At 51.0% G+C, this 16,767-nt stretch overlaps 1 protein-coding gene across 6 annotated transcripts in view; it reads right to left on the reverse strand.

Moving 5' to 3' along the window:
• ARHGEF2 (Rho/Rac guanine nucleotide exchange factor 2) overlaps positions 1-13,294 on the reverse strand; it is a 46,639-nt gene extending 33,345 nt beyond the window's left edge. For 2 of the 6 annotated variants that reach the window (XM_072829896.1, XM_072829892.1), the window contains exons 1-3: positions 6,010-6,026; positions 5,573-5,853; positions 4,210-4,327 (exon numbers count right to left, since the gene is read on the reverse strand). In XM_072829896.1, the coding sequence (XP_072685997.1) occupies positions 4,210-4,327; positions 5,573-5,832 (378 nt within the window). In that variant the 5' untranslated portion in view covers positions 5,833-5,853; positions 6,010-6,026. Of the gene's footprint in view, positions 1-4,209; positions 4,328-4,866; positions 4,884-5,572; positions 5,854-6,009; positions 6,028-11,201; positions 11,219-13,275 lie in introns of those variants that run through there. The other 4 variants (XM_072829894.1, XM_072829895.1, XM_072829893.1 and 1 more) reach the window with 4 other exon arrangements.
• Positions 13,295-16,767: the final 3,473 nt, after the last annotated feature.

Consider the following 16,767-nt stretch of genomic DNA (forward strand, 5'->3'; position numbering starts at 1 on the left):
AGTTAATTTACCTCAGTAATATATTAAAGAAGAAAAACATATAACCATCTCCGTAAAAGCAAAAAGCATAGAATAAAATTCAATACCCACTTACTGTAAAGTGAAAGCCTTAGGAATCAAAGAAATCTTCCTTAACCTGATAAAAAAAAGTGTCCTTTATAAATGTACAGCCAAAAATCAATATCAATAAGATGTACTTCCTCTGAAGTCAAAGACAAGGATACTATACTCATGAAAAGAAGCATTAAAATAAACTGCACTGGTGCTATTTCATTAAAAAAAAAAAAGACAAGGATACCCGTAATCATATTTCTGCCCAACACTGCAGTAGGATCCCAGCCAGCAGAGAGGGCAAGAAAAAGAAAGAAAAGGAATAAATCTTGGAACAAAAGAAACAAAGCACATTTAAAGATGACATAATTGTCTACTCAGGAAAAAAAAATCACAGATAAATTTTTATAACAGAAAACAAGAGAGAGCTTAGCAAGATAAGTGAGTATAAGACAATTATACAAGGTCTAATTTATTCCATTTCTGTAAACGAAAAAAGTTTGGAAATGTAATTTAAAAATAAGAAAGAAAAAAAAAGCATTCATAATAGCAACAAAAACTGTAAGTTACCTAGAAATAAATATAATAAAAATTGACAAGACCAGTATGAAGAAAACTCATGCTTTGATAAAAGACATAGTTTTCTTTAGAATACCTAACTAAATAGAGACATATATTATTTTTCCTGGGTAAAAAGATTTAATATTAAAAAGATGTCAGGGGCACCTGGGTGGCTCAGTGGTTGAACATCTGTCTCCGGCTCAGGTAGTTGATCCCAGAGTCCTGGATCAAGTCCCACCCACATCGAGCTCCCTGCAAGGAGCCTACTTCTCCCTCCTCCTATGTCTCTGCCTCTCTCTGTGTGTCTCTCATGAACAAATAAATAAAATCTTTTTAAAAAAATGTTAATTTGTCCTAAATTAATTTTTGAACTCAGTATAATCTCAATAAAAATGCAACAAGAGGGGCACCTGGGTGGCTCAGTCAGTTAAGCAACTGCCTTTGGCTCAGGTTATGATCCCAGGGTCTTGGGATTGTGTCCCACATCAGACTGACTTCCTGCTCAGAGGGAGTCTGCTTCTCTCTGTGCCTTTCCCCTGGCTTGTGCTCATTCTGTCTCTCTCTCTCCCTCTATCTCTCCCTCTCAAAAATAAATAAAATATTTAAAAGTTTTTTAGGACAGCCCAGGTGGCTCAGCGGTTTAGCGCCACCTTAGGTCCAGGGTGTGATCCTGGAGTCCTAGGATCGAGTCCCTCGTCTGGCTCCCTGCATGGAGCCTGCTTCTCCCTCAGTGTGTGTCTCTGCCTCTCTCTCTCTCTCTGTGTCTCTCATGAATAAATACATTTAAAAGAATAATAATATGTTTTTTTAAAAAAGTTTTTTAGGGCAGCCCTGGTGGCGCAGCGGTTTGGCCCCGCATGCAGCCTGGGGTGTGATCCTGGAGACCCCGAATCGAGTCCCACATCGGGCTCCCTGAGGGGAGCCTCCTTCTCCCTCTGCCTGTGTCTCTGCCTCTCTCTCTGTGTCTATGAATAAATAAATAAAATCTTTTAAAAAAAGTTTTTTAAAAGAAATATAAAATAAAATTCACATGGAGATGCATAAGACCTAGAATAGATAATATGGTCGTAAAAGGAAATAACAAAATGGAGGATTTACACTACCACATGTTTAAGGTTAACAATAAAAGCTGCATTAATTAAGACAATGTGATACTGACATAGGGACACCATGGCAATTCGATGGGAAAGAAAGGTTTTTTAATGAAGCAACTGGATCTTTATATATAGGGGGGAAAAACACAAAACCTTGATTTCTACCACACTCAAGAATCTAGATAAATCATACAGCTAAATGTGAAAGCTAAGTCTATAAAGCTTCTAGATGAAAACACTAGAGAAAAATCTTCACATTCTTGGGATAAGCAGGATTTCTTTTTTTTTTTTTAGTCTTTATTTATTTATTTATTATTTTTGTTTACATTTGTTTTTATTTAAGTTTGATTTGCCAACATATGGGATAAGCAGGATTTCTTAAAAAGGACCCAAAGCACTAACCATTAAAAATTTAATAAATTGGGGATCAGGTGGGGAAAAATAAGTTGATATATTGGCAAAAAAATGTGATAAAAAAATGTGATAAAATTGATTTTATCTAAATGAAAACTTAGGCTTATTAAAATACACTATTAAAGTAAAAATGCAAGTCAGAGGCTGGAGGAAATATTGACAGTACTTATATCTGACAAAGGACACAAATCCAGAATATATAAAGACCTCTTGGGGCACCTGGGAGGCTCAGTCAGTTAAAGTCCATTAGGGCTCCAACTCTTGATCTCAGCTCAGGTCATCATCTGAAGGTTGTGGGATCCAGCCCCACCCAGGGCCCCGAGCTCAGCAGGGAGTCTGCTGCTCTCTCGCTCTATCCCTCTCCTCCCCACCCTGCCCCCTGCTTGTGCATGCACATGCGTTCACACTCTCTCAAATCAATCAATCAATCAATCAATCTGGGACACCTGGGTGGCTCAGTGGTTGAATATCTGCCTTTGGCTCAGGGAGTAATCCTAGGGCCCCAGGATCAAGTCCTGTATCAGACTCTTTGCATGGAGCCTGCTTCTCCTCCTTCTAGCTCTCTGTTTTTCTCTTTGTGTCTCTCATGAATAAATAAATAAAATCTTTAAAATAAATAAATAAATAAGTAAATATTTTTTTTAAAAAATAAAGAACTCTTACAAATCAATAAGAAAAAGAGAAGCTGTTAAAAAATGGGCAAAAGGTTGGGGTGCCTGGCCAGCTTAGTCAGAGGTGTTGAGACTCTTGGTCTCAGCAGTGGTTTGAGCCCCATATTGAGTACAGAGCTTAATTAGAAATAAAATCTTTTGGGGGCAGCCCCGGTGGCCCAGCAGTTTAGCACCGCCTTCGGCCTGGGGTGTGATCCTGGAGACCCGGAATCGAGTCCCATGTCAGGCTCCCTGCATGGAGCCTGCTTCTCCGTCTGCCTGTGTCTCTGCCTCTCTCCCTCTCTGTGTCTGTCATGAATAAATAAATAAAACCTTAAAAAAAAAAAAAAGAAATAAAATCTTTTAGGACGCCTTGGTGGCTCAGTGGTTGAACATCTGCCTTTGGCTCAGGTCATGATCCTGGGGTCCTGGATTGCACTGCATTGGGCTCCCTGCAGGGAGCCTGCTTCTCCCTCTACCTATGTCTCTGCCTCTCTCTCTATGTCTCTCATGAATAAATAAATAAAATCTTTGGAAAAAAAAAAAGAAAATCTTTTTAAAAAGTGAGCAAAGGGGATCCCTGGGTGGCGCAGCGGTTTAGCGCCTGCCTTTGGCCCAGGCCACGATCCTGGAGACCCGGGATCGAATCCCACCTCGGGCTCCCGGTGCATGGAGCCTGCTTCTCCCTCTGCCTGTGTCTCTGTCTCTCTCTCTCTCTCTCTCTCTCTGTGACTATCATAAATAAATAAAAATTAAAAAAAAAAAGTGAGCAAAGGCTTGAACAGATATTTCACAAAGGAAGATATGTACATGGCCAATAAGAATATGAATACATGGGGTGCCTAGGTGGCTCAGTCTGTTAAGCAACTGAGTTTTTTAAAAATATCGAGCAGGCCCAGGGGGGCCTCCAGAGGCCTTGTGTATCCTCAGGGGTCCCTAGGTCCTGGCTTGGGATCCCCCAGATGTGCTCCCTTAGGCCAGAAGCCTGGGCAGACTCTATACCCTTTCTCACCTGATAATTCTATGATTATATCCTTAGAAATCCACTGTTTTTCAGGGCACCAGATGCCTCATTTCATCCCACACATCGAAAGTTCAGCTCCAATGTTGAGAAACGTGGGGTCCACAGAAAGAAGTGGATGTCACAGTGAGGGGAACAGAAGCCTTTTCACATCAGCGCAGAGCTCAGACACAGAAAGATGGGGACAGAGAATCGTGGAGAAAGAGGCAGAGACAGGGCACAGAGACCAGGGAGGCAGACAGAGAAGTGCAGACAGTAGACATGGCTTCAGCCAGATGGAGTCAGAAGGATGCCTGGGCACAGACAGAGCCACAGCTGGCAGGACGGAAGAGGCACAGAGTAGTGGCGGAACAGGCAAGGGGGCAGGGGTGGGTGGGTGAGAGGAAGGCGCTGGCCTCCTTGGGGACTCTTGTCATACCCCGCAGGAGGGCTGGCCACCTTGGCGCTGCAATCCCAGAAAAGCGTCCAGCTCCTCTTGGCTCTGCGATGAGGGGGCCTCCTGGCAGCCCATACATCCCGAAGCCTGCAGTTCGCTCCTGAAACACACATCACCACCACTGCCCTCTGTACCTAGGGGCTAGTGCCAGGCACCAGAGAGGAACACCGCTCAGCCCAGCCCTTCCTGTCGGCATAGATGTGGCCCAGACCCGTACTGCCTGCCCGCAGGGCTGCACTGTGGCAAAGCTGCGGGCAAGGGTGGCCCCTGCTGGCCACGGGACAGAACTATCCTCCAGAAGGAAGCCAGACTTGGCAGAGGCCAAGGGCAAGGGCAAGCTGGAAACTCATTCCTTGCCTGGTTTCTGATGCCCAGCTTTGCCCTCCTCAGCCCAGGACTCCAAGGGGCAGAGTTAGTGCCTGGCGGTGAAAGGTGACCCCTCAAAGACCCTGAGATACAGCTGGCACTACATGAGGGGCACCCATGGCATCTCTGCCTTCAGCTGGCTGCTCTCGGAAAGGTTCCATGACCCCGGTGGACAAGACTTCCACCTGAGTTGCCACCCAGGTCAGTTCAGGGACACGGCACAGAGTCCTCCCCTTCCGCCCAGCTCAGCCAGCTGTGCCAGGAGTGACTCACCTGAGCTAAGGGAACCTTTCCGTGGGACCGCAGCCAGAGCAGAGAGTCAGTGCCCCTCCATGGCTGGCGAGCCCTCTCAATGACCACCCACACTGAGCTCTCCACATTGACCCCCAGATCTTCTCTTTCTGACTTCCTCTGTCTTTGGGGAAGTGGTCAGGGGTTTTCCAGAAGAGGAGGAGAGCTGGGCCCTGTCTTCTGCCAATCAGACGCACAGGCCTGTGAGCAAGAGTTGCTACTCCTCTACTGTGCAAGGGCTCTACTGTGATGTCCAAAACATCCCAGGGCTGCGTCAGCCTGGAACCAGCAATGCTCCCCCCTACCCCGGGGGCACTTCTCAGGAACCTCCCAGTTGTCTGTGCCTCGCTTTCCTCTGCTGTAAAGTGAGGAGTTTGGGCCACATAATACCTGCGTCCCTTCCAGCTCTGATTCCTTTTATGGTTCTATGAAACCCAGAGTGGGAGGTGGAGGCGATATCTCCCCAACCCCGTACCTTCCCACCAGCCCCTGAGACCAGGTGGAGGAACCAGGACCACAGGAAGAGCTGCACTTTTAAAGGCAGGTCATCCTCAACAAGAACCCCAGAGACACGGGGTCTGGACTGTCCAAGGAGTGCCCAGGTGTCCTCAGCTCCAGGCGTGCCTTCCCAATCACCTTCTCCTAGGTCTAGGTCTAGACAGGAGGCAGGAGGTCCCCCGTGGGTTACCTGCTCAGTGGATCCCGGAGCTCCCTGCCTGGCCCCCAACTGTGTCTCTTGAAGGGGTTGTGGTTGTGGGCGTGGGCGCGGAAGGCCCCCGATCTTCGGAGGGGCATGGGATGAAAGCCATTCCCCTCCTCCGTATTTCCCTCCTCCTCTTCTTCCTCCAGCTGCTCTCCAGACTCAACCACAGACAGGCAGCGGCGAGTGTGGCCTTGGGGCACCAGGTCTCCACCGGCGAGGAACACCTCTGGGATGTCTCCGTTCATGGGAGGCACACACAGGCCGGTCTGTGTCAAGAAGACAGAGATTGGGTGAGAGGAGTTCTAGAATCCTGGAACCTGGAACTGAGGAGTGTCATAGCCGGCTCTCCCTTTACAGAGGCACAGCACCGGACAGCGGCCGGCTCCAGGACACACGAGCGTCTAGATGCCAACTTCTCTGACCTGCAGTCTAGTGTTCTCTCTGGAGCGTGATGACATCCTCATTCACTCATTACCCTTCTAGCTCCTGGGCACCGCTATGGCAGAGAACCTAGCCAAGCAGAGAGAGAGATAGCATTCCTGTCCTCAAGGAATTCACAGTGATGTGTGTGCGTGCGTATGTGCATGTGCGCATACACAGAGACCAAAGCCCACATCACAAATGACTAAGTGGCCAGAGTGGCTTGTGCCACAAGAGAAGATGCAACAGAAGGCTTTGTGCATCCAAGGATGAGCCATTCGGAGAGCTCAGTGAGACAATGGAAGGAAGGCAGCAGCCCCTGAGGGCCTAGAGGGTGAGAGGTAGGATCTGGCCAAGCAGGGCAGGAAGAGCCTGGGTGGACTGAGGAGCAGCAGGAAGGCTCACAAGAAAGTGTTCTGGTTTCTTCCTTCCAAGGCTGGTCATATGGGAAGTGACAGAGCAAAAAGTCCTTTCTCCAGGGAGAGGAGAGAAGGCACTGCCAGCAGCTCACAATCTCTTCTCCCGTGCCTCCCCACATCACCCCAGGGGTTGTTCTGGTCACCCAGCACTCCTGGTGGCCCCCGCGGCCTGTCTCGGTGTGTCTCGGAGTTAAGAACCCTCAGGAACTCTCAGAGTTGAAGTGATAAGCCCCACTCCAGAGAGAAGTAACAAATACCTGAGTACAAAGGTGCTTGAGGGGGGCTGGGGCCTCTCCTCTATCATGGCAGGCATCCGTGCTGCTCACTCCTGGCCCCGTCTCTGGTGGCCTTTTGCAAATGAGGCTCCCCTTCTTCCTGGTCCCGGGGCACCCCCAGCTCCTGAGCTGTTGGCAGGGCCTAGAGGGCCCAGGAACCACTGAGCCAGAGCCTTCCACCTCCTCCCAGGCTTTCTGCCTTCCCCAGGTCCTGTATTGTTGGAAAGTTGATCCTTCAAGCCACTTTTCCTACTGTCACTGCCACCTGTCCACTGCTGAGAGGCGCTGCACCATCCCTGTCCGCCACAGGGAAGGAAGTGGCTGAGCAGATGGCCCCTGCGGCCCCACTATGGCTCTGAAGACAGACCAGGAGAGGCCTGGGAAATCAGTCCATGCTCCCCACACCTGGAGGCCACGTAGAGGGCCCCTCGGCTGACCACCAGGACAGGTGCCCTCTGTGTGTCTGTCTGTGACAAGGCCTTGTGCCATCTGATGTGCTCGGGGGAAATGGGAGCTCCTTGGGGAGCAAGCAGTTTGGAGGGCCAGAGCCCAGGCCTCCATCCAGTGGTCCCCAAAGCTGATACTCAGGGGCAGGGAGGGTGGAGTATTGTGAGAGCCTGGGGTGGAAGCCAGAGGAGGAACCGGGGTGCTCACCAGGAAAAGAAGAACAGAGGCTGGAAACAGGACAGAGACCTCACGGAAGTGGCAAACGCACTGGAGTTAGCCAACCCCAGCTTCTGCCTGCTGTTCCTGCCTAGTGGGGTCTGTGGGGCTGGATTGAGTGAGCTTAGTGAGATGCATGGACTGAAGCCTTGCCCTCTCCATCCCCAGGGATATTGCCGGCTGGAGAGAGTACTTGCTGCCCTGGCCTGCTGGGCACATATCTCTGATCCTGAAATCTTGCCCTTCTTCCTCTAGCTCAAACCAGCTGGAACTTGGCCTCTTCTGGGGACCCACCTTTTCCCAGCACTCATGTTGTTAATTCCTGGCCTCCGCCCTCTGTGCAAATGGAACCTGTGCGGCTCCTTCTGCCTCATATCTTCATGCCATTTCTCTCCATATGTCCTGTTCTCTAAACTCCACCCATCCCATCCATGCTGCAATATCAATAATTTCTATTCTGTCCTTCAAAGAGATGAAGTATAGCAAAGCTGCCTCAACCTCTCCCAGAGACATTCCTTGTCCACTTTCTGAAATGCAAGCTGGCTTCATGGTTGTGTTCTCTCCCTGACCTCTCTTCTACCAGCTCCCACCAGGGCCCACCTGTCTCCCCCAGCCTTCTGAGCTTAGGAAATGGTGCAGGGCAGCAGCCAGGGCTGGCTCTCACACAATGGCTTTATTTAGCACCCAGATGAGATCCCATCATGTCACATCACTGCTTCCACAGATCAGAGATCAGAGATTCTGAAATAGGTCTGGGGTCAGATGCTCGAGAGGAAGGCATGAGAGGAAAGCAAGGAGTCTTCTTATCTCTGGATTGAATGGCTTCCCTACCAGCATCTCCTGCCCCTGATCCGATCAGTGGATGGTTGGGCACGCCAGAGTGCTGGGGTCAGAGCACACAATACTTTAACAGAGAGAGAGGAGGGGCAGGGAAGAGACCTCCGTTATTCAAAATCCTGAGGCCATAATTTCCTCATGGTGCTATTGGGGCTCCAAAACCCATTGGGCTGGTTAGCTCTGCCACTTTCGTGAGCCACATGACCTGGGAAACTTGCTCAGCGCTTTCGAGCTTCAGAACCATCTGTACAATGGGAACGATACTGACTCTGCAAGTTGAGAGGCTTGATGATACTGTGTACAGAATGTGACTGACGTGGTGCTGAGTGTGTGCTGGGGAGGGACATCAGAAAGGCTGGTCTCATGGTTTTCATTTAGAGGCTGGGAATGGAGAATCAGAGAGCTAGGGACTGAAAGGCCCAGGGAGAAAGCAGAAATAGGCATCAAAAGATAGCCATCCCGCAGCTCTCTCTCAGAAAAAGGACAGCATGTTGTGGGCTGATGGTAATGCAGCTATGATGGGGACTCCTGGCCCTGAACAACTACTGATGGGAAGACCTGGAGCCACCCGCATCCAACACATCCAACGAGAAGGGCCGGGGACCCCCACCAATCAGCTCCTGATGGAGGGAGGGCTGCTCTGGTAAAGAGGTGGTGGCCTGCAGACTAGAGGACTGTGGGCCAAACCCATCCTGCGATCTTTTTTTTTTTTTTTTTTTTTAATGGCTGGGGAAAGAATCAAAGACAGAACACTACTTTGTGATACATAAAAATTACATGAAATTCAAATTTCAGTGTTCATAAATAAAGGTTGTTTTGGAACACAGCCATGCTCATTCACTTACATATGGTCTGTGGCTGTTTCTGCATTACGACAGCAAAGTTGTAGCTGCGACAGAGACCATATGGCCCACAAAGCCTAAAATATTTATTATCTGGGTCTTTACAGAAAAAGTTTGCAGACTCCTGATTTAAAGCAACTGGGTCTCAAAATCTCAGGAAGTACGAAGAAGAGACCACAGATGTTGAGGCTCAGTGCACACAAAGCAGGTGTTGGGTCACAGGCTGGAGACAGAGGCTTTGAGGTCCCCAATGTCCATTTCCTCCAGCATCTGGAGCCTGCAGGAGAGTGGGATCTTCACAGCCATCTCTTGAGATACACTATTATCCCCATTTTACACATGAAGGAACAGCACAGAGAGGTTCCCTAACTTGCTCAAGGTCACGGGGCCAGAGGAGGAGCCAAGTCCTCAAAGCACCTATGTCGGGATCCCTGGGTGGCGCAGCGGTTTGGCGCCTGCCTTTGGCCCAGGGCGTGATCCCGGAGACCCGGGATCGAATCCCACATCGGGCTCCCGGTGCATGGAGCCTGCTTCTCCCTCTGCCTGTGTCTCTGCCTCCCTCTCTCTCTCTCTCTCTCTGTAACTATCATAAATAAATAAAAAAATTAAAAAAATATTAAAAAAAAAAAAAAGCACCTATGTCACACTACAGAGCAGGAGCTCTTTCCTCACCCAGAAAACAAGCTCCTGAAGACAGTACACGGCTAGCTTTGAAAGAAATGGTGCAACACTGTTCTTCACCATCACCCCCATACCTGTCCCTCCACCAACACAGCCAAAGAAAGGAAGCAATTAGATGGGGGTCCTAGGGAAATTAAGTTTGTCCTTTTACTCCCTCTGCTGTCTTGGAAACCTGAGTGAGGTGCTGGGGCAGGTGGGGCTCTGCCAATGTGGGCTGTCAGCGAGCACTGGGGTAGGAACCACTCCCTGCAACCACCCCAGCTGCCCTGCTAGGCACAGCGACTGCCTGGGGGCTTCCTGGGGCTAGGCCTGGGGCCCTAGGTCTCCTAAAGGGGGACAACCAGAGGAAGATCCCCAAAGAGCCGGATAATAAAGAATGGGAAGAAACAAAATCTTTAAAAAAAAAAAAAAAAAAAAAGGATCCCTGGGTGGCTCAGAGGTTTAGCGCCGCCTTTGGCCTAGGGCGTGATCCTGGAGACCGGGGATCGAGTCCCGCATCGGGCTCCTGGCATGGAGCCTCCTTCTCTCTCTGCCTCTCTCTCTCTCGGTCTTTCATGAATAAATGAATAAACAAAATCTTTAAAAAAAAAAAAAAAAAAAAAGAATGGGAAGGAAGGAAGAGCCAGATACCCTGATCCGCTGCCTTCTCCCAGCCCTGGCGGGGACAGGGACACAGAAAACCCTTTGATGGTTCAAAATTTAACCTGCTTGCTCCTTCCCCCTGGAGAGTAAACCATTAATCCACCAGGGTCCTGCAGGCAGGGCTAGAGCTGGGCTTCTCCTAGCCTCAGATCAAGAAAGCCCTAGTAAGCACAGTTACTTCCCGCCCTACTCCCCAGACACCCCGTTCCATGGTAGGTACCCAACACCCCCGCCCCCTGATTCAGCTGTAGGGGCTCTGTCTCTCAGTGTGAGGCACAGGAGATTTCGCTGTGGGCAGAACAGGGGGGTCCTGAAACTCCCTCTCCTCCTCTGATCTGCTTGTCAATTGCCATAGACTAGCAGCCCAATTCCAAAAGTCGAAAGGCCAAACAAACAAAAAAAAGTCAAAAGGCCAAAGGCATAAGCAGAAGGCTAGTGGTCATTCAGCAGGCGTTGCTTGGGCACCTACCAGGTGTCGGGCATGGAGAAGAGGACCCAGGAGGGTCTATGCCGGGCACTGTCCCTTAGTGGCACAGGGGTGAGTACAGACAAAAGCCACCTATCTGTCCACGTCAGCTTCCAGGTTGGCATTTTTTTTTAATTAAAAAAAATTTTTTTAAGATTTTGTTTGAGAGAGAAGGAGCGCTTGCGCATGAGCTGGGGGAGGGGCAGAGGGAGAAGCGGACTCTGCTGAGCCGGGGTGGATGGGTGGGGACTGGGCTCCAGGCTCCATCTCAGGACCCCGGAGATCATGACCTGAGCCAAAATCAGCCGCGAAACCAACTGACCCCCCCCCCCAGGTACCCCCCCAGGTTGACTTCTGAGAAGGACCTACCTGCTTGCAGGACTCACAGGACAGAGTTACCGATTTTATTGCTAGTACTTAATTCCGGAAGTGCAAAGCCCAGGAGCCCAGCGTCCCTCTAAGGCAAGCACACCTCCCTGTACTTAAGACAGCAGTTAGGCATCTATCTCAAACACCCGCCCTAAGTCACTCCCTCCTCTTGGATATGCCAGGCTCACAAATCAGTCAGGAATTGTGCTGCTTTGGGCTTCTAAGTGTGACCACTTTTTAAAATTGGTTTGCCCCGCCCTCTTCCTTCCCACTGGGCCTGTAAACTCATCCTACCAGGGTCTCATCTGACTGCAGATGTGGGGCAGGGCCACCGTCCTCTTCCATCTCTGGCCCATTGGCTCCTTGGCATGCATTCAGGATATTGTGCCAGAAGGGTGGGGCGAGAGAGGGTCTGAGGTTCAGAGGGACACACCTGAGAAGACTTTGGCCACTGCGTCCCAGAGAATTAACCCATCAGATCTCAGGGAACAGCTACGGTGGCAGGTGGAGTGGGGAACCCCTCAGTTGCGGGGTGGGGTGACCTAGAATCTGGGCTTCCCTAGCTCTCAGGTGTGAGTCGGCAGCCCCTTAACCCTCACAGTTAATGCCCAAGGATAAAGGGAACCACATCAGACCCAGGAGGGAGAGGACCCTGGATGAATGAGGATCTCGAGGCTCTAAACTGGCGGCAGGGCCAGACTGCCTCCCATACCTCCTAAGAAAAAGAGATGAAACAACATCATAATGGACTTTGGTGTCAGATGGGCTTGTGTCTGAACCCCCAGGGCCACGGTTTACGTCTTCATTGTCTGGGGTTATTTAACTTCTCCAAACCTCTTTTTTTTTTTTTAAGATTTTATTTATTTATTCATGAGAGACACAGACTGAGAGAGAGGCAGAGACACAGGCAGAGGAGAAGCAGGCTCCATGCAGGGAGCCCGATGTGGGACTCAATCCTGGGACTCCAGGATCACACCCCGGGCCGAAGGCAGGCACTAAACCACTGAGCCACCCAGGGATCCCCAAACCTCATTTTTAACACAGGGATGACCATATATCAACCCCACAAAATCGTAAGGATGAAGAATGCACATAGAGGGTTTAGCATCACTTGTCACACGAGTAGTGTTAACTCTTGGCCGTGCTTGTGATTTGCTGTTTACACACTTGCACCCCCCCCACACACACACACACAACAATCTCTAATTAAAAGTGGGAGCTGAGGGATCGGCCTCCCTGCATGGAGTCTGCTTCTCCCTCTGCCCGTGTCTCTCTGCCTCTCTCTCATGAATAAATAAATAAAATCTTTTTTAAAAATGGGAGCTGGGGCAGCCTAGGTGGCTCAGCGGTTTAGCGCCACCTTCAGCCCAGAGCCTAATCCTGGAGATTCAGGATCGAGTCCCATGTGGGGCTCCCTGCATGGAGCCTGCCTCTCCCTCTGCCTGTGTCTCTGCCTCTCTCTCTCTCTTTCTGTGTCTCTCATGAATGAATAAATAAAATCTTAAAAAAAATAAAAAAATAAAAAATGGGAGCTGAATGCAGTAGGCTAGTGGAGAAGCTACAAATTGCTCTGCCACTTCCTGGGTGTTGAAGGGTTCTTTAAAAAAAAAAAAAAAGATTTTATTTATTTATTAGACACAGAGAGACAGAGACAGAGAGAAAGAGAGGCAGAGACACAGGCAGAGGAAGAAGCCGGCTCCATGCAGGGAGCCTGACATGGGTCTCGATCCCTGGTCTCCAGGATCACGCCCTGGGCTGAAGGCGGTACTAAACCGCTGAGCCACCCGGGCTGCCCCCCCCCCCTTTTTTTTTTTTAAGATTTTATTTATTTATTCATAGAGACACAGAGAGAGAGAGAAGCAGAGACACAGGCAGAGGGAGAAGCAGGCTCCATGCAGAGAGCCCGACGTGGGACTCGATCCAAAGTCTCCAGGATCACACCCTGGGCTGCAGGCAGTGCTAAACCGCTGCACCACCAGGGCTGCCCTTGTTGAAGGGTTCTTGAGGAACTTGCTTCCAGGGGTATCCCCGTTCTTGGGGTGAGGACCCAGGGAAAGTGAAGAGGGAAACTCACCGGATCTGGGAGATATCCCCGTGGGGGCCCTGCTCCTGCTCCCACTGGCAGCTCCAGTACAGGGAATAGTCTTCTTCAGGGAGCCCCTCTCAGAACCCAGTCCAGCACCTCAGTGGGGGCACCTCTGTCAGTCCTTTTAGGGTTACTGCTCATGATCCAGAAGTTTGCATAGGAGACAGGGGGCACTTCTTCCAGCCCAGACCAGCTGCCTCCTCAACTGCTCCAGCCCTTCCCTGCCCTGCCCTACTTCAAACACCCCAAGGATGGTGCTGGTGCTGTGCCCAGGCCTTTAACCCCTTGGATGCCATGGCAGGTGTCAAGGATCCCTGGTCCTCCTGTCCTCAGCACTGCCTGAACAAAGGGCAGGCACTGGCCTTAGGCCCATGTGAAAACAGGTACAAGAAGCCAAGATAGGGTCACCCTGAGACCCTGCAGACACCTGATACCCCAGGGAACCTCTACCCTCCCTCCAGCGGGACAGAGTGAGCTGAGGAGGGGAGAAGGAGAGCATCCTGGGAAGGCCCACAGCTGGAAACCTACTCAACCGCAGGGTCCTCCTGGGACCCTAGGAAGAAGGGAAGAACTTTGCCTGCTCTCGAATTTGTCTGCAAAATTGCTGTTGGTCCCTTTAAGGGGCAGATTACAGGGTAGGGGCGATTAACTGGGCAGCATCAATTACCTGGAAGATGGGCTTGGGCCCAGCCCCCCCAACCCCTTCCTCATCACAGCTTCTGGGGGGCTGAGTCCCCTCTCCGCTTCCCCGCTTCCCCAGCTGGCAGAGGACATCCTGACCTAGGGGCCCTCCTGGCCTCCTCCTGTGGCCTGGTGGCCAAGGACACATCACCATCCGCGAGCCGGGGCCTCAGAGCCACCTTGCAGCCTCTCTCCTAGTCTGCCCAGTGCGAACCTTGGAGGGGATAGGTGCCTACAGTGGGACACAGACATTTGGCGTGCAGCCCTTGTCAGGAAAGGTCAGCTGCCCCTCGCTGTCATGGGACCTGGGCGAGCCCTGCTGTCTCTGTGTTTCCTGGGCTAGGAAACCAGAGGATGGAGTTCAATGATCCACAGTGGATCCCTCCTCTAGGTGACAGGAGGGCAGTTGCTGCCCCACATGGAACCTGTGTCCTTCCTGCTGGCTGGCCCCCAGACCACAAGAGCGATGGTGGCTATTCCTGGCCTTGTAGGAACTCAGGGGGACACCACCTCATTTTACTGGTGTGGAGGCCTCGGAGATCCTCTAAACCTGGTAGCATTCAGATAAGGACACGGGCTCAAGGCAGGTGTGATTTACTGGCTGTCACAGCGTAAATCCCAGAGGACCCAGGGTGGCTGCCTGGCTCCCAGGGGATCAAGGCTTGAGGCTTCCCATCCTGCCAGCTTCTTGAGAATTCCTAGACCTGCTCCCCATGGACTTTCTTCAGCCAGAGTCCCAAGGCCTAGTATATAAAGTGGGTGGAAATCTGGGCACCTGGCTCCTCCAGGCACCAGGGAAGGGTGTGGATGCATGAGCCGGTGCCAGCTAGACATCTGTACGTCGTGGGAGGATAGAGGGCTGGTTTCCAGGGGGTGGAGGGCATCTGGACCACAGTGATAGCTAAGTCACTAATTGTACTGCCTTTTTGGGAGGAGGCTCTCTGTTTGGTACTCAATCTTCAGGAAAGGTATGGGACCAGCACTTCTCTCCATCTCCCTCACAGACCTGCAGGCAGTCTCCAGGTCGGGACCTCCCCAGGATGGTCTCCATTAGGGTGGAAGAGCGCTGTCTGCTACTCACTTCCCATGAAATCTCTTCGAGAAGCTCAGAGGGCTCAATCACAAAGCCAGCTATCCCAGCTCAGCCTGTCTATAGGTTTCACCGGCTCTTATATTCTCCAATACTCCATGACTTACGGGAGGCTCACATTCCACCCAGACTCCAGGGAACCTGATCTCTCCAGATGAAGTGTCTGGCTCTGGCCTTTGTTCAAGGTGCCTGTGACACCAACTGCCTTCACAATGCTTCTCTTGTCACCTGCATCAGACCTGGGTTCCCCCAGCTGCCTCCTCCACACTGAGTGCCAGGACAAACACTGCGGAGCTCTATGGAAGGAGGGCCCCAGCTTTTGGGAAAGGAGTACCTCCTCGAGTTCAGACTAGGAAGAAATCTCCCGGGGCACCTTCCACAATTAGCAATTTATCCCATCTTCTACCCAGAACCCCTCACACTGCAGGTGAACTCCTCATTGTTTCCAGTAGAGACTACAGACTACTCGGACATATTGTTCCCTCTTCCAAAGGCTGACATTCCAGCCCCAGATGATGCCTATCCAACCAGCCCCCTGCTCCTTCTCTGTGGAGCTTCCCCACTTTCCCCACTCTCCTGAGGAGGTCCCAGGTCTCCCCCAGAACACAGCGAATGAGCACAAATGTATGGTCCTCGTCCTCTGACCTGACCAGTCCTGGGGGGTCCGAGCCGCAGCCCCTGAAGCAGGGAGGTGAGCTGGTGGAGGGCTACTCCATTTGGAGCCTCCCGATGTCTCCATGTCCTTTTCATCCTTCCTGGGGCAGGCTCAGGCACTCAGGCGTGCTGGGCCCAGGAAAGGTTAAACCGGTTGGGCAGTCTCTCCCCTTCTCACCCCCCCCACCACAACCCCAAACAGCATCTAAACTGGGCAACTTGGTGGCAGGAACAAAGCCGGTGTTTGTTGGGTTTCCCTCCTGCCTGGGAGGCTGTTCTCGGACCACGGCATTCCTGGCCTGGACAGAGTCAGCTCAGAGTGGCTTCTCCCGCTGCTACAGCAACAATCACTCCTCTCCACAGGCCATGCCCAGGTCACAGCTCAGAGGGCTGCAGGTGCTCCCACATTAAAATGAATTTAAGTCAAGAAAAGCTAGTTCCTGGGATCCATGGGTGGCTCAGGGGTTAAGCGTCTGTCTTTGGCTTAAGGGCGTGATCCTGGAGTCCTGGGATCCAGTCCCACATCAGGCTCCTTGCATGGAGCCTGCTTCTCCCTCTGCCTAGGTCTCTGCCTCTCTCTCTGTGTGTCTCTCATGAATAAATAAAAATTAAAAAAAAAAAAAAAAAAAAGCTACTTCTTGAGATGCCCAGGTGGTTCAGCTGGTGGATCCTGCAACTCTTGATCTCAAGTCTGCACACTGAATGTAGAGATTACTTTAAAAAAAGCTACTTCTTAGGCAGAATAAGGCCTAGAACCAGGCGTCGACATAATAGCTTTTTCGGGACGCCTGGGTGGCTCAGCAGTTGAGCATCTGCCCTCAGCCCAGGGCGTGATCCTGGAGTCCTGGGATCGAGTCCCACATTGGGCTCCCTGCATGGACTCTGCTTCTCTCTCTACCTGTCTCTGACTCTCTCTCTCTCATGAATAAAGTCTTAAAAAACAAAAGACATAGCTTTTTCAAGGTCAGTGAATAAATCAGATCAGAAGGTCTCACAAGGCCTAAGAACAGCTGCACGTGCACCAACCTTCCCTCTTCTCATCTTGCATCCTCTAG

The sequence above is a fragment of the Canis lupus genome, chromosome 6 (assembly GCF_048164855.1).
Source record: "Canis lupus baileyi chromosome 6, mCanLup2.hap1, whole genome shotgun sequence".
In the NCBI taxonomy this organism is placed as follows: domain Eukaryota; kingdom Metazoa; phylum Chordata; class Mammalia; order Carnivora; family Canidae; genus Canis; species Canis lupus.